The sequence below is a fragment of the Hesperophylax consimilis genome, chromosome 21 (assembly GCF_061612785.1).
Source record: "Hesperophylax consimilis isolate HC1 chromosome 21, BYU_Hcon_1.0, whole genome shotgun sequence".
NCBI lineage: Eukaryota > Metazoa > Arthropoda > Insecta > Trichoptera > Limnephilidae > Hesperophylax > Hesperophylax consimilis.
Genome location: NC_142856.1, coordinates 31,633,463 through 31,652,451, shown reverse-complemented (window position 1 = coordinate 31,652,451; position 18,989 = coordinate 31,633,463). Strand labels below are relative to the sequence as shown.

At 35.8% G+C, this 18,989-nt stretch overlaps 1 protein-coding gene and 1 pseudogene across 1 annotated transcript in view; one reads left to right on the top strand and one right to left on the bottom strand.

The window, feature by feature from the left end:
* The window catches only part of Klp68D (kinesin-like protein 68D), a 74,411-nt gene extending 70,611 nt beyond the window's left edge, over nucleotides 1-3,800 (bottom strand). The window contains exon 1 of the mRNA XM_089644776.1: nucleotides 3,419-3,800. Within this exon, the coding sequence (XP_089500902.1) occupies nucleotides 3,419-3,523 (105 nt within the window). The 5' untranslated portion in view covers nucleotides 3,524-3,800. The remainder of the gene's footprint in view (nucleotides 1-3,418) is intronic.
* Nucleotides 3,801-17,373: 13,573 nt separating this feature from the next.
* Nucleotides 17,374-18,971, top strand: LOC149413845 (lipase 3 pseudogene; annotated as a pseudogene).
* Nucleotides 18,972-18,989: the final 18 nt, after the last annotated feature.

Here is an 18,989-nt window from a genome sequence, read left to right as displayed (position 1 = left end):
ATCCACCTTTAAAATTGTGTTATTTCGTAGGAAACATCTAAAATTGTATCTCCGCCTTTAACATTGTGTTATTTCGTAGGAAACATCTAACATTGTATCTCCACTTTTAACATTGTGTTATTTCGTAGGAAACGTCTAACATTGTATCTCCACCTTTTAACATAAATTATTTATGAAATACACTGATATTATAATATTGCCAATTTATTAAGAATCTCTTCCAATTATATGCAATCCGGTTAAAAATGGGATTTCAGGCCATTACCGAATGAATCGATGGGTGTCCTGATAAACTTTTAGTAAAATACAATTGTTTTATCACGATGTCGGAACACGTGTTCATAAAAATCCTAACATTTTCGCGTTTCGTCCTTATTTAGTATTAAGACAAACGCAGGTGTATGAACACGTGTTCCGATATTATTACGAATATACTAAAATTTTATCAGGAAGCGGCCTACAGACCCGTTTTTAACCGGCTTACCAATAATTTGAGAGATTTTGAATAAATCAGTAATACTCATTTTTCTCCCTGTAGATTCAGCTTTTTTAAAATTTATTTAATTTTATTTATTTTTTATTTATTTATTTTATTTTAATATTACATTTAGTTACAATAGTGACGTATTGCCCATCTCACTAGGTGTGGAACGCCTGTGTTGAGATGGCAATTTACATAGTGGTTGTTAACTAGGTTTTAGCTAATACAATATTGTGAAAATGCCAAATAAAATAAAATAAAATCAGTATTTTTTTTTGTTTTTTTTTTTTTTTTAATTATACAATTCAAGAATGAATGTAGAAGGTGGAGGCCAAGCAATAATAATTTTAAGTAATTAAGTAATAAAGTTTCAGTTTGACCAAAAGGCGTATTATACATATATATACACAGTAGACACAATTTTTATAGACTATTTAAACTCTGTACGTACAAAATATTATAGTGAATCTATGTTTAGTAATTGTATGTCTTTCTCACTAGGTTGTATTGTGATGAGACGGACTAAATTTATTTAATTATTTTTTATTTGTCGTCTATGTTGTTTTTGATGTTTTATTTATTTATTTAGAGGGTTCAAACCCCGCCCACCCGCCTCGTTATTGCGTAAGAAAAAAAGAGAATAGTAACTACTTGTAGATTACATTCCTGGAAAATACAACAATATTATTTGCACTAATGCGTTTATTTACATCACTTTTATCAATGTGATGTATATAATAAATTGCTGTAAGTAAGGGTCCCAAAAAACTTTCTAATAGATTTCCTGCCCCCCTCTCTTTCTCCCTTGCCACCCTTAGGGTCGAATCCAGTGGCGGCTCGTGACTTTTGTGTATACTAGAATGCTAATATTACAAAATGATGTTGTTGTAGTTGAAAACGTCTTCTTTTTTTTCGAAAATCGGTATTTTGAATGAAGATTTTGGGCAATTTGAAATTTTCTACAAAAATTGAATTTTAGAAAAAAATTAAAAGTCGTTTTGGACTAAGCAACTTCAGTGCTGTCGAATTTTTCAAACTTAGCACTCTATCACACTCAAAAGACGCGAGCCGCCACTGGTCGAACCCCCACCCATGTGAATGCTATAGCTACGCCACGTTCGTCAGCGATCGTATCATGTACAGGTGTACTCTTATGTTATTTAGACTCTCAACATGGCCCGACTAAGTATTTGACTGACTTGATCGTGCTATATTTTCGTCGACTGTCCCCAACTTAGCGAATAATAACACTTAATTTCTTTTGACACTATACTATTACAGTGTTATTAGTTAGTGTGAACTGACAATGAATAATATTAAATTGTAATTATTCACACCCCGTACAAAGAACAGAGATATGTTATTTTATAACATGGTTTGTTGCCCATTTAAAGCCAATGAAGCAGTTTATGAATAAAATACAATTATGATTATTGATGAAATGAACACGTCCGTTGTTGGCACTGAACAAATAAACAGATAGAAGTGTACCGTGGGTGTGTCCGTGTGACAGTGTTCCTTACTTCTGCTGAAATTGATTAAACATTTTCAAACCTCGAAATTCTTTCTTGGACAGAGATAATCAATTTTATTGGCCTAATTAAAAATAATTAAAATGTAAAGTTGTTCCAATAAAAATGGAATATTCATTTAGACTTCAAAGATCAACAGGTATCCGTTATAAATAAAAATCGGATATGTTATAATCCAATCCTTTAGAATTTTGTAATCATTCAAAAAAATAGTAATAAGTAATAATAAAATTGTTGCAAGATAATATCGTTAATTCTGAATTTGAAATGTGAGATCGACAAAAATGACTTATAATAATTAGGTCCTGATGGTCGAGTGGTTAAAGACGTTGTCCCGGTAAAACAGAGATCGATTCCCAGTTTAGACAGTTATATTTTTATTTGTCAGTGTCTTGTTCTGTTTCACGTTTCGTTTAGATTTATTAGTATTGTCTCCTTCTTCAATGATAAATGTTTATTTTGAGCAATCGAAAGATCGAAAATGAGCGACGTCCGTAGTTCACACTTCTATTGGTCTGTTCGGCATAATAATATTACGGACACCGCGCAACTGCTCCTAATTTTCAGAATTCAGGTAGGGTGCATAGAATGCAAAATATGCAATTAATTTAAGAAAATTATAATATAATAATTATGTTTATATAACACAAAAAATATCTATTTTGTGTTATTCAATATTTTAAGCGCCCTTGAGGTAATTTTCTTACGAAAACGGCGCTATACAAATAATCCAATCATTATTATTGAATGAAAAAGAGCTAGATTTTTTTAATAACGCAGGTAGGTACTACAATAATTAACAGTTTCCTTCTTTTCGCAATGCGTGTTTTTTTGTGAATTGAATTCATTTTGACTATATATCTACCAACATATTAGAAGTTAAGGTAATTTAGCCGTTTTAGGGCAAGGTTAAATAAGTTAAACTGACATATACACCCAGACACATTCTTTTGCGCAAAAACACATTAGAAATCTATGAATCCATTATTTTGGCGGTGACACTTTGGGAGCACTTCTTATTTGAATGTCGATTTTACGACCAGATTGTAATTATTTCTAGAGATATAAATCTTACGTAAAATAAACAAAAGATTTTTATGTTTTATTTTTTTACGAGAAGCAGGGCGATGGGGAAAGTATCTGGCCATTCAGATCTATTCGCTTAGCATAGCAAAAAAATAATAACATTTTAAATTATATATTGGCAGTGAATAAAATTTGCGACACCGTTTGATGTATTGGAAAATGTATTTTAGAACTTTAACATAAATATTATGATTATGGAATGACGTGCAGGAAGCACGAACGTATTCAGTGGTGTATTAAACAGGTCGTATATCTGTCATGTGTCTATAAATTAGGAAAATCGATTGAATAAATTTAAATGAATTCGTTTAGCACTTACGGAGCTATGTCCTTCGGCGAGTTCTTTTTCCGATATCGGTCTGCATCTCACAACCACTTTAACGCACTCATTAAGGGCTGTACGGGGACGCAAAGGTCTCTCCATTGCTCAAAGCCTTAACAAAGCACAACACTAATCATTTTTCACTAAAAACAAACCAAGATACAAAATCACCCTTGTCGAGATTATTGATCCATCACAAATTTCGCGAAATCACGTACACCTGTTAATAAACAGTGGTTTAATAAGTCTATAAAGTAAAACTAATGCACAGTTCTTTATAAATTGATTAATAAACTTCTAATTAACTCTGTAAAATAAACGAACAGCGCGCAGCTTCGAGCTCTTCGTTTATTATTTTCGTAATATGTCAAATTTCCCGTCCCGCCCGTTATCAACCAAAAATGATTTGCCGGAAGAATAATGTTCATTGCAAGGAATATAATAATATCATCTGTCTGCTGGAGGGCCTACCTAACGGGCGTATTATTGTTATATGACAACACTCGTATAATCGATACTTTAGTGTTGTTCAAATCATGTAAATGTCGATTCCTGAACTCGATTTATTTATATTTATATCCTCTTTCGCAACCAAGGATGCTCATTATCCGACAATATTGTGAGTTTCACGGTTATCTGTTAGTCCTACCGCATGCACAAAATAGTTCCGTTAGAGCTTTTTTTACATTAATTCTACACAGAAGGCCCTGAGGAAAATGGTTCACCCTCAGGGCCTATGTCATATCTGGGAATGCTGTGTAGGAGGGTCTTTTTGAGGAGAGAAAAGAGTGAAGGAGTCTTGAAGAGATCCATGTTGTAGGAGGGAGGAAACAGAAAGGCTGGCAAATCGTTCCACAGCCGAGCTGTTGAATTCAAGAACGAGTCGTAGTAGCGACCCGTTCCCATGTGACAAAATGTAAAAGTGAACCAAATTATTCATCATGTTATTGCTGTCTATCTATCGCACGCATAGATCTGATCAGGGCCGACTCTATTCGGGCGAAATAGGAGCAGTCTGCTTCGGCCATCGAATTGTCAAGGCACTAAGGCGCTGATAATACCTAACACCTAACAGTCTTTACACATCGCTCTTGAGATTATTTTTTACAGAAACGGCGCTACACAAAAGTACAAATAATCCGAATATTATTGATTACAGTGATGCCAGAAAATTTTACTGGCGCCATGCGCTTTTTGTTTGAGGGCAAGCCCTGAATCTGTAAACATAATTATGTTTACAGAAATACATACAATTTTTTTTTATAGAAATGGAACAGGCATTTTGGGGCTCCAGACTAGGAGGTGGCTGCCAAATTCAACAGTAGGGCGCGCTTGTAATTTGTACAGGGTCAGCAGTAGTATACTATTAAAGTTTGGGGATGGTATTGTGAGACGAATGCAAGATGTTGTGTAATCACATCGTTTTTTGAGTCAGTTGGTGTTGCGATGACTCCGAACCAATGCTCGATGCTGAAGTGCACGTTATCGGTGGCGAGTTCCCCAGGCCAAAGATCGACACCAAGTCAGTGGATGTAGTCCAGATAGATGGTCAACATTATACAAATGTAGGAGGATGAAGTCGATAGTTCTACACCGCGTTGGTAAAGACCAGACTTGTGGGTGATGTTCAGCACTGGTGAAGTCCATAGGTCTTCCAGGTACTCCAGTGTGAAGTAAGAAAGCCGGAGGTACGTTGGACAAAAATATTGCAAAGTAATCAAATAATTTTTTAAATCGTAATAGTTTAGTTAATGTTAAAGACATATATTTGAGAATGTCGATTGTAAATTGTAAGTGCTGCATGCCTACTCCTAGAAAGAGTGACAGCCGACTTAACTCCTATATGACTCCTATTATCTTTTTCTATGCACTTTTGACATTTGCCGTGAGGTGGTTTGTTTATGTTCGGCGGGTTTTTGGAGGTTGGTTACTTTTTGTAAATGAATTAAAATCAATTATTTTGAATATTTGAATTATGAAAGATCCCCAAATATTCAAACAATTAATTGAACAATAAGATACTCTCCAGAACCCACTTTAAGTCTCTCAATTTTTAATTTGTTTATTTACTACGATTTGTATTCACATATTTTTATTTCATGTTTTCCCCAATGTGGTCCGAGAATATTTAGATTTTTACTGAGGTTATAATATTAATATCTGCCAATGACACAATTTGACTGAGCAAAAATGTTTTGAGATCGACACGTACTTATGTAAATATGATAAATTTTTGACACTTGATACGCTAAAAAATATATAAATAGCATATGGTCTACAAGAAATAACTATTTATGTCATGGGAGATGAGAGGTAAAAGATGCATTAAAGTTCATTTTTTCTCAATCAATGTAAATTGGAAATATTTAATTTATTAAAATAACCCTAAAAACTTATTTGTGGATGTTTATTTAAACCCCCGACCTTAAGAGTCATCTCCATTAGATATTTATGTTGAAAACAAAGTGTTGTTTTTGGTAATTTTTGGATAGGGCCTGACACGCTTATTACGAATATTTTTTAGAAAAAAACTTTATATTCGCCTTAATTACTATATATATAGATTCTACAAAATTACTACCTACCGACCAGTCGCATTTCATTTTACTATAAACTAATTTAAAAATAAAACAATCTTAAAGTTAGAATTCAAGTGAATATAATCATTTTTGCGTTTGCGCACTATCTGTGAGCTGCGCTATTCTAAAAAACGACAAACCGACATTAAATTTGTGTTTTATATCAACACCTTCTGACATACAAAAGAAGGTAACAAACAATCGTAATAAACATAGTGAAAAGTGAATCTAAATAACAAACATTAAAAATAATTACTACTAAACCAGTGAACCCGTTGTGCGCGAACGTGAATTTCATGATTTATTTAAAAAAAAAAACAGTTGTTATATAAGTGTCAAACAACTAAACCACAATTTAGACCTTTTGTACGACTATTTCGCAAGTCTACCAGTTATATTAAATTAAATCACGCTAATTGTGTATCGGTACTTGGCAGCGTGGTGAGAGGCGCCGACACATTCCGATCTACCTTCCTGGGACGTGAGTTCGAAACCCAGAGTAAACATTTATTTTTTATTTTTTACGTTGTGAAGTTTGATTTACATTTTGTCCAACAGATGGCAATCCAATAAATCATACAAAATAAATCCAATACTAAATCAAATATTATATACTGTAATTTTAAAAATAAATGTGATATTAAATCTAACAACAAAATAAACTAAATATAATATTCTAATACAAATCCTTCAAAACTGTAATACTAAAATATAATTTTTTTACAACTCAGTTTCTGTGTCGATTGTTCAGTGTAATACATAATAACTCCCTGCAATATGGAGAGCACCACCTGCAGCAAGTGCCCGGAACCCATACTCACGAGGGAATCAATGTTCTGGTGCTCCTCCTGCAAGGAGAGTCTACATTTCGCCTGCGGTGGCGTAAGTGAAGGTCATTACCGAAAACTCTCCCAAGAAAAACGCAATAATACCAAATGCACTGGCTGCAAGACGGAAACGCGCAGTACGGCGCGTTCTACTTCTATTTCCAGTAAGGAGACCCCAGCGGCCAGCACCACTAAAGTAGGTGAAACACAGCTTGACCTAATTACACATGAATTACGTCAAATCAAGACTGAGCTACAGGGATTCAAGAATGTCCAGACGAAATTATACGAAATGTTCGATGAATTCAAGGACTTCAAGGCCTCGCTAACATTCTTTAATAGCAAAATGGAGGGATTTGAAGAAGACTTTAAAAAATCTCTGATAAAACTACAAAGCATAGACTCCATTCAAAAAAAAAACACAGAACTCGAGGCAAAACTAACTATGCTCGAATTAAAGATCGACGATCAAGATCGGCAACAAAAAAATTTTGCCGCCGAAATAAGAGGTATACCGGAGGTTGAAGGTGAGAATTTGGCAAATATTTTATTTAACATAAATCAAGAAATAAAAACAAACACAACGAAAAATGACATTGAGACCAGCTATAGGTCTCCGGGTAAGACAATCCCCCAAAAAACCAGACCTATAATTGTGCGGTTTAAGCACGTTCACGTAAGAGATGTCTTTTTAAACGATGTAAAAAGGTACAATATGAATGCTGTGACTAAGGAAGACAAACTCAACACGACCTCAATAGGACTCTCCGGACCGCGCACGCCGGTATATATATCGGAACACCTGACTTCAACAAATAAACGCCTACTTTACCTAGCGAAGAAGACGGCTATTGATAAAAAATTTGCATTCGTATGGGTAAAAGCGGGACGAGTATATATACGCCAAACCACGGAATCGAGAGCTATACATATCACCTCTGAGAATATCTTACTTGCACTATGACTCACAAATGCAATCATACCCATACTACCTGTATCCCTTTTCAAAATGTTAATCAGAGTGTTCCTATATTTCATGATATTTCTATTCCTTTCAAAAAAATACTACAATATTGCATTGTTCAATCCCCAAATAAGCACGATGTCAGACATTTCAATTAATAATTTAATTATTAACATCGTGGTGCATTTATATTACCCACACATTATCAGGAAATTCTTATATGACAAATTTACAACTACATCATTGTGTCTCTCTGACCCCGCTACTTTACTTCCTTATTATAAGAAATTACTAGCTAACCCTCAATTCACCACTACTACCAATTGCAATTTTTATTTGTACCATTCGAAGAACATGAAATGGCTAATGTTTTCTCACAATTTATGTATTACAATAATTTATGTATATTATTTTATGTCAATAACTGAGCAACCAAACTTATGTACTCTTTGTTCACACATCAAAAACATAAATTTACCATCCCAAATTAATATTACCGTGTGGGTTTACTTACAGATAACTTACTCTAAAAATGATCCAACATTCTTTTGAAATTCCCGATGAATCTATGCTCACATGCAACAATTATGTAGTTGATAATCCTAAAGACATAAATAAATACTGTTGGGAATCGTACAGTCTAAAAATTGTACACCAGAATATACGAAGTATTACCAATATTGATGATCTCGATTTATTATATTGCTGTTGTTATGCGCGTAGTGTGACATTATGGCAACCATATTATATTATTAATTTTACCGGACGGGCAGTGGTATTGAGTTCCAACTTTATTTTTTCTGTTCTATTCTTATGTCTCTTTATCTTACAATTCCTACACGTTCATTACATTAACTTCTCATGCGCTAAAAACCTTATGTTTTATTTATTACCTCCAGATTATTTAAATCTTGTGCTGTGTTTGCTTAAATTATCCATGTTGTTATTTCATTCAACTTCTCTATGTTCAAATACTGTATATTACAATATCTTGTCTTTACCATTCAAGATGATTGCATATTACATAAATGGCTCCAAATAATAATAAAAAACGTAGACTGACTATTGGTTTTCTAAATGCACAATCGCTTGGTACAGGCTTTGATGATCTATGTATCTATATTAGAGAACACGAAATCGATGCATTAGCCTTGAACGAAACTTGGATTGATGCGAGCAGAGGTACAACTGATAGAGCAATTCCGGGTTATAACTTATATCTTTCCCCTCGTCCTAAACGTGGGGGAGGTGTTGGTTTCTATGTACGTCGTGAATTATCAAGCGTTATACTACCACACGAAAACAAGTACTTGGAACAAATGTGGCTTAAAATTAAGGCTCCGAATATCGATATATGTTTAGGCACAGCATACAGAACTTGTAAAAACCTCGTCAATGACGCAATCGATTGTATCAGTGATAATTTATCTGACCACATGTTTCAGTGTGAAACACTTTTTTTACTTGGCGATTTAAATATAAACTTATTAAACAAACAGGAACCGGATGCAAAAAAGTTAATAGATGCATTGCAAGCATTTAATATGTCGCCAACTGTAAACGAACCAACAAGAGTAACAGGTACTTCCTCGACACTTATAGATGTGGTATTCACTAATAAACCTGAAATAGTTACACGTACACAAATTTACCATTATAAAACTATAAGCGACCATGGTTTAGTTATATGCGACTTAAAATTTTCAAAACCAAAATATATACCAAAAACAATAACTTACAGAAACACTAAAGACATAGACATGAATAGGCTAAATGCCGATTTGGCTAACGGGCCATGGCAACACATAAGCGCTTTGAATGATGTTGACAGTATGGTCACACACTTCAATGCGTACGTATTGAATATCTACGATACGCATGCACCAAAACAGACAATAACCATTAAAGACAAACACAAACCTTGGATAACAGATGTCATTAAATATATGATGAAAATTCGAGATCGCGCGTATATCAGGTATTTAAAATCAAAATTAGACTCACACTACACTTATTATAAACAATTACGAAATCTAGTAACCTCTTCCATGAAAAGAGAAAAAAAAGCATTTTTTGAATATAACATCAATAATAATGTACATGACTCAAAAAAACTCTGGAAATCTTTAGAAAATTGCCTTCATGTTAAAGACAAAGTCGGAGATATACCAACACATTTAAATGACCCAGAAGCCATAAATAATCATTTTATTAATCACAGTCAAAATCTAGAACATAGTCCAATTTTAGTCAACCATTATAATACACAAAATCACTCTATAGCAAAATCATTTTCACTTCAAATAGTTGATGAAACTACAATATCAAAACACATTCATACTATCAAATCAAACGCTATCGGTTGCGATAAAATAAGTATCTCAATGATTAAACTCATACTTCCGTATGCACTCAGCACTATAACAACCATTATTAACCAATCATTACGGACAGGTATAGTTCCAGCACTGTGGAAAAATGGTTTAGTCACACCAATTCCGAAAAAGAAACCAATTTCAAGTATTAGTGATCTCAGACCGATTAGCATATTACCAGCATTATCCAAGGTACTCGAAAAAGTTGTGTTTGAGCAAACAGTAGTCTACGCTGAAACATGCGGGATTATACCTCGTCATCAATCGGGGTTTCGTAAAGGCCACAGCACTACAACAGCTCTGCAATGTATTACAGATGATATTCTTGCCTCCACTGATGCAGGCAAAGCCTCGATACTAGTTCTGCTGGACTTCTCTAAGGCATTTGACTTACTGAGCATTCCATTACTTATTGCAAAGTTGCGTTACTTTGGTTTTGACGATGAAGCAATAAAATGGTTTCAAAATTACTTCAAAGATAGAACTCAGCGCACAGTTTGCAAGGATAGTAATGGGACTCTAAAATATTCATCTGACATTATAATAACAAGAGGGGTACCCCAGGGATCGATACTAGGGCCATTGCTTTTTGCTATATATACCGCTGACATGATGCAATCTATTGAACACTGTGGTTCGCACATGTATGCTGATGACACACAACTATATTTATCGTTTGACGTAAGTAAAACTCATGTGGCAGTGGATATGGTAAATGGTGACCTACGTAGAGTTTGCAGTTGGGCAAAGGAGCACGCGTTACTTCTCAATCCTCAAAAAACTGTTGCTTTATTAATGGGAACTAAGCAAAAAATATCATGCGTAAAAAATGGAGGACATGTTGTAAAAATACATGAAACCACCGTTCCCTTTGTTGATGCTGCGCGCAACCTTGGAATAATGGTGGACGGTAGATTGAGGTATGATGAACATGTTAAAAACAGGTCACAGTGGTGCTACTCGAGGCTTCGTCTATTGTACAATATAAGAGATAACATATCAGTGAAACTACGCAAGATTATTACTGATAGTCTTGTTCTCTCAATATTGGACTATGGAGACTCAGTTTACGGTCCATCTTTATTGAAAAAAACCCAAAAACAAGTACAACGAGTCCAAAATGCATGTGTCCGATATTGCTATAATGTCCCGAGACGCGAGCATATCTCGCCTTACCTCTATCGGCATCGAATACTGAATATGTCGAACAGAAGGAAGTTACATCAAATGTGTCAACTGTTCAACTTGATGAATTCAAAGGTTCCTTCCTATCTGTTTGACAGACTGCAGTGGTCCCGTGACTCACATGCACATAGTACACGCCAAAGAGACCATTTACTTGTTCTCCCCAAACATAAAACTGCTGTTTTTGAGGGTAGTTTTAGCTACTCATCGTCAAAACTTTGGAATAAAATACCACTGCCTATTCGAACAACAACATCGTTGCAGTGCTTTAAGAAGCTCTGCAGCGAATGGTTGCTGACAGCACAGTCAACCGCACAACATCATCATTGATCGAATTTAAAATGAAAGGGACACCTACTTGTGATTATTATTTTTTTTTTTATTTTTATCTATGTATTTTATGTAAATTTAATCCTGAATTTATATTTTATTTTATTTTAAAGAAATTTGTATTTATCGATTTATAACACATTATATTAAAGGCACTGCTGAAAACCAGCTACATTCCCGGAGAAATCCGGAATGTACAGCTGAGCAGTTGCCCTTTTGACAATATAATCATCTAAATGTATGTGTACAAACTATATGCAAACATGTAAAAAATTATTGTCAAATAAACGTTTTTATTATTATTATTATTATTAAAAGAAAACTTTTTGCATTTCGGGCGGCGGAAAATTATGAATTTAAATTTTCAATTGCGTTAACCAAAATTCACTTCGCGAATCGATGCGGCGGCAATCAGCTGCCATTAGGTACGTCACTGTTATGTTGGTATCCCTGATACATTGATTTGTATCACAAACCATGTTACACAAACCTAGCGTAGCCGGTAAACTAGTTGAAAACTGGGATGTTTTTCTTGCCTTGACGCGAGCAGGCGTTATTAAGGGGCACTTTCCTTTGTATCACAAACCATATTACACAAACCTCGGCATCCCACGAAGATAGCAACGGTCGTATTTAGCTCTTGTTAATGCATCAGTGATACCAACATAACAGTGCGTTCCTAATGGCGTCGCGTTGTCGCCACATCGATTCGCGAAGTGAATTTTGGTTTTATGCAATTGAAAATCAAAATGCATAATTTTCCGCCGCCCGAAATGCAAAAAGTTTTCTTTTATAGTAATTAAGGCGAATATAAAGTTTTTTTCTAAAAATTATTCGTAATAAGCGTGTCAGGCCCTATCCAAAATTTACCTTGTTTTTTTAAAGAGCCTTTGCATGCAGCGGAATTTTAATTTCAAGTTTATCTAAAAAAGCCTATTTGGCGTACCCAACTTTTCATTTTTCTAATTTATTGGTTTATGACATTGTGTGTTGCATTAGTTGATGGTATACATTATATAGAGTAAACATCAGCATTCGGAATATGGGCAACAACTTGGGTCCAATTGGCAACATAGAGATAACACAGGCTTCAATCGGTTGCAAGCGCTTGTCGAATACTAGTCTCCAAACGATCACTGCATAATGCCTACATGTACGCTAAGATACTTTACAAATCGTTCTGGTAAAGATATAAAAATTGATGGTATCACCTACCACCGGTAAATAGAGTTTTACCATAATCAATATTTGTGTGACTTGGCTTTTGTTAAAAAAACACAAGGTGTAACTCACCTATCACAGGGCATCATTTTAATACTTACCTTAAACTAACCCTGCTTCAAATCAATGCATTAAAATAAACCCGAATGTAAAATGACAAAGGTTTAAATAGACAAAGGAATTAATTCAGTATGAAGCTATTTAATATTATGAAAACTTAAACAATTAGAGTTTTAACAATTATTTTACAAGCAATAATTATTTGCCTGAAACACTCATCCACATTGAAAAATCTCCTGATAAAAGATACATGACGCCAACGGGACTCGAACCCGTGTCCCTTAATTAATAATTATAGTTTTGACTCTAGAAAAGATTACATATAAAATGTCAGGGCAAAGAAATACTAGATAGTTATTCAATTACTAAAAAATCACTATTGTTCATTTTAAATCTAAGTAGTTAGGTGAATTATTTGTAGATTAGATTAGATTGGAATTAAAAGAAGGCAAACCAAATATAAAAAAAAGACATGTTGATTGTTGAATTGAACTCAGGTCGCTTCCTGTTGGATTCAATTCCCCAAGATCTGCAAGATTTCTAAAACTTCAGTACATTTTTTGTGAATATCAGTGAATTTGAACTGAAAAAAAAATCTGTTGATTTTCACAAATTCCCAAATTTCAGTAGATTTTTGCCGAAGTCGGTAGATCTACCGAAATTTCGGTAGGAATGGCAGCACTGTACTAAATTCACGAATGTAGGTTCTTGAAGTTCTGATACTTAACATGCTGCTAGGAACATGTCTAAATTTTTGATTTCATCCACACGAAACTTGCACAATGCGCTGAGCTGCTGCCCACTAGCAAATGGGCAAAATAAAGTGTACAGGCCTTCCATCAAGGTTCAAGTATTTATTAACTTACTTGCTATTTCAGTGCATTATACGGGTGTCGTGTGGACGAAACCAATGACTTGTCAGTTGAAGAACACCTTTAATGCTCAGCGTTTCAAAATCTCAAGTTAAAATTACCATTACTTTGTCTTACTTCCGACAGGATATGACCATTCTAGAAAAATTATAATTTGAAGGAAATATGCCTTTTTTTTCTTTCATTTCATCAATGAGTATTTTATTTTACACAAGATTCGGAGCATCGATTCCCCACAAGAAGTTCAAGTGATTAAACTCCTCCACGGGAACCTTATGATACTCAATGGGATTTGCAAGCTGATTATACAAAAGCATGGAATCATTAAGACTATTCAGCCAATAATTGAATGATCAAAGGTTATCTTACGAACTTAGTATTCCAGAGGAGTAGTCGATTGTAAATGAGATTTTTTTGCACCATATTCAAATTGCTGGAACTTCCCTATGTCTCAGATCTTTTACACTAAATGAAGAACAGTCTTCGTAGAAATCCCTGCAGGAGTGTGATTCAATATTAATGGTAATTTATATTGTTGAACACTTTATGATCATAGTCTGTCTTGAGGAATAATGAATTATGACACATCTTTTAGCTGTAACGGCTGTCTTTGCGGCTGGTGTGCTTAAATATCACCCCTTGCGGTGTAAACTCCTGTCTGCTCCGAGGCTTTTGGTGATCCACTCAATGGTGTTAGCGTACAGGGCTAGCTTTTTAATAGAATTTCTTGCTCCTGTCATGAACACTATGAAAGCCTGTTTTATTTATTCAACTTTATCGATTACATTACATCGGTGATGTACTGTGCCTGTCTCACTAGGAATTTGTGTCCAGAGCCTGTGCAGTTTATTACATAAATAGTTTACAACAAATAATAACGCAAACATTATGGTGGTGCCCATTGAGTTTTGATGTAAAGCAAGCCATTTGTTATTTTTCCCTCGTTGATGTAGTCTTATCACTCATTCCACGTGAAGTTCCAGATAGCGGTGTCTTTTATCGACATAGATATGAGAGAACGGGAGTATGTGTTGCCCATAACACATGGTAGCTGGCTTTAGAACCTTCCCAACTCTGCTGTTAGAGTCAGAAGAGCTGGCCACAAACCCGTTTTGAAGAAGAAAGGCTTGGCAGTTGAATCAACCAACTGGCGACCCCCTGGCTTGAGGAATCTGATGATTCGTCAGAGGATGTCTATCATCGTGACATCAGCAGTGACTTCTGTGTCAATTTTATCAAAACAAATACATACGTAACAGATTACAATATAAATGTTTAATTCTTATCTGTTAGAACAGCATGCGTTTCAGTTGGATAACCATTCATAGAAATCAATTGAACGGTGTCTAAATATAGTACAAATAATAAATAAATGTCAAGTTACAGATGTACATGTTTATATTTAGTTATTACTTTTGTGCTCAAAACTAATGGGTGATGTTTTGAGTCCTTTCAAATTTTTCTAACCGCCGACCTAATTCGCCAATTACCAAAGAAATGCTTTTGAAGAAGTGTGATAGGCCTTTTAGGATTTCTTGCCCTTTACTTGAAGTTTTCGGATTTGATGGTGCGCATGGTCAGATAATTATTTGGTCTACAAACAGGGTCTATGTTTTTAGACTCCGAGCGAGCCAGTGTCCACCCTGATTGCTGCCAGTCTGCCAAATCCGTCTTGGCATCGAACTGACCAATGCCCCTGCTGTTAACTGACAATCTTTCCGCTGTTCAATGGAGCAGTGTGAGTTTGTAGAATCCGAGCGAGCCAGTGTCCACCCTGATTGCTGCCATTCTGCCAAATCTGTCTTGGCATCGAACTGACTAATGCCCTCACTGTTCAATGGAGCAGTGTGAGTTTGTAGACTCCGAGCGAGCCAGTGTCCACCCTGATTGCTGCCATTCTGCCAAATCTGTCTTGGCATCGAACTGACTAATGCCCTCACTGTTCAATGGAGCAGTGTGAGTTTGTAGACTCCGAGCGAGCCAGTGTCCACCCTGATTGCTGCCATTCTGCCAAATCTGTCTTGGCATCGAACTGACTAATGCCCTCACTGTTCAATGGAGCAGTGTGAGTTTGTAGACTCCGAGCGAGCCAGTGTCCACCCTGATTGCTGCCATTCTGCCAAATCTGTCTTGGCATCGAACTGACTAATGCCCTCACTGTTCAATGGAGCAGTGTGAGTTTGTAGACTCCGAGCGAGCCAGTGTCCACCCTGATTGCTGCCATTCTGCCAAATCTGTCTTGGCATCGAACTGACTAATGCCCTCACTGTTCAATGGAGCAGTGTGAGTTTGTAGACTCCGAGCGAGCCAGTGTCCACCCTGATTGCTGCCATTCTGCCAAATCTGTCTTGGCATCGAACTGACTAATGCCCTCACTGTTCAATGGAGCAGTGTGAGTTTGTAGACTCCGAGCGAGCCAGTGTCCACCCTGATTGCTGCCATTCTGCCAAATCTGTCTTGGCATCGAACTGACTAATGCCCTCACTGTTCAATGGAGCAGTGTGAGTTTGTAGACTCCGAGCGAGCCAGTGTCCACCCTGATTGCTGCCATTCTGCCAAATCTGTCTTGGCATCGAACTGACTAATGCCCTCACTGTTCAATGGAGCAGTGTGAGTTTGTAGACTCCGAGCGAGCCAGTGTCCACCCTGATTGCTGCCATTCTGCCAAATCTGTCTTGGCATCGAACTGACTAATGCCCTCACTGTTCAATGGAGCAGTGTGAGTTTGTAGACTCCGAGCGAGCCAGTGTCCACCCTGATTGCTGCCATTCTGCCAAATCTGTCTTGGCATCGAACTGACTAATGCCCTCACTGTTCAATGGAGCAGTGTGAGTTTGTAGACTCAAAAGCAGGATTGTGGCTGATCACCTTGATATGTTCACGCAAAATTTTCTCCAGCCATGATGATACAATCTTCAGGTCCCAAATGGGGGGCTTTAGTCTAGCTAATGATATCTATTTTCTTCACTATTGGATTGGAGCCCTAAAATGGACAAATATTTATTATTATTATATCATTGTACTTGAGCATTGTCTTGAACTTTTAAAATTGAATGTGTACTTAGGTATTATATATTTATCCATATTTTAAATAATTCACAAATAATGAGGACCTCTATTTTTAAAACTTAACTATTAAGTGGATTAGAATTCATTGATTCATTCCTTAACTCCTATAGTGCGGCTGGCTACATTTGCAGTACAGTGAAATTATGACTACCTTGTGGTGCACTGCTGTGTATAGCTAAGTTTGAAATGTTTTGAATGTATTTCGTTATAACTGTCAATGGAAATTCCAAACTAAAAAAATGATATTCTAGAAGTGTGCCTATTATTTCGAATATAATTTTCAATGTTATATTTGGATTTGAGAAATTTACTAAATTTCCCCCATCTCATAGGGGTTAAACAAAATATCATTGCATCATCAATAATAATATATAATATTGTCATAATGTCCAAATTCTGTGGAAATGGCAATATGTATCATACATAATCATTATGACTCTTATTGGACCCAGTACTTAGTGTTTATCAAGTAGATCTGCTGATAGGGTCAAAGGGGTCAAAGTTGTCACTAATTTGTGAATCACTGACTGTGAGGATTAGTCAAGTTTGGAACACTCTGCACGGCAATACGTCTTTGTAATCACATTTGATACAATGTGGAATTCATCAAGTGTATTTTTCTTATTCAATTTATTTTCTATAAATGCACAAATTTTTGTAAACAATGTAGAACCTATTCAACTCGGTTTGGATAACAACACAATGGTGTCCAGTGATAATGTTAATGAAGTGAATGCTCTTGCTTTTGTTCAATCAACAAAACAAACTAAAGATAATGGTTTATCAGGTGATACAGATACCCTCGTTTACAATACAAATGAGTTGGGTGATGGGGAAATCAATAGTATTGACAAATCAAATAAGATTGGAGATTATGTTCCTGATGCATTTTTAGATACAGTTCAACTAATTGCAAAGAATGGCTTCCCGGCGGAGTCTCATACCGTGAGAACAGAAGATGGTTATTTGCTGACAATGCACCGTATACCACACTCTAAGAATTTCTCCGACACGACATATCGCCCAGCTATCTTTCTGCAGCATGGACTCCTCGGAAGTTCTTCAAACTTTGTCACCATCGGCGCAGATAAAGGCTTAGCCTACATCTTATCTGAAGCGGGCTATGACGTATGGCTTGGAAACTTCAGAGGAAATACATATTGTCGTGCTCATGTCAGCCTTTCTACAAAAGATCCTGACTTCTGGAATTTTACATGGCATGAATCAGCTGTTTATGATCTTCCGGCCATGATTGACTATATTAATAGATTCAAAAAGACCCAACAATTGCTGTACGTCGGTCACTCTATGGGAACGACAACTCTATTTGCATTATTGTCGACACGTCCAGAATATAACAATAAATTGAAAGCGGCTTTTTTAATGGCCCCGGTCACGTATACGACAGCCGTCCGGAGTCCCATCAGATATTTGGCTCCATGGTCAAACGATTTAGAATGGATAATTGAAAACTTTGGTGGTAACGAATTTCTTCCTCAAAACTTCATAATACGTTGGTTGGGTGATAAGGTTTGTGAGATAAATCATTACACGGCAGAAGTGTGTCTAAACGTTTTGTTTTTGCTGGCCGGATTTGATGAAAAGGAATTTAATAAGAAATCCTTCCCTGTGATATTGAATCATACTCCAGCAGGAACTTCTACTAGAACTGTTATTCATTTTGCTCAAGAGATAAGAGACGGGGGAAAATTTCAGCGATTCGATTATGGTGCTCGAACTAATATGAAAGTTTATGGACAAGATACTCCTCCACAATATAGAATGAATAATATAACGCTGCCAATTGCCCTGTTTTGCGCCGACAATGACTGGCTGGCGGGTTCAGCAGATATGAAGAATATATACCGGCAGCTCAAGAATCCCATTGAATATTACCAAGTGAGGATGAAAGAATTTAATCATTTGGATTTCTTGTGGGCAAATGATGCCCCTTCTCTTGTTTACAATAAATTAGTGGAACTATTAATTCCATATAAAAGTTAAAAATTTATTCATTTATTTGCTTTTGTCATTTTTGTAGAATTAATAAATAAATTAATCAATCGAATTTTATTACTTTTTCATC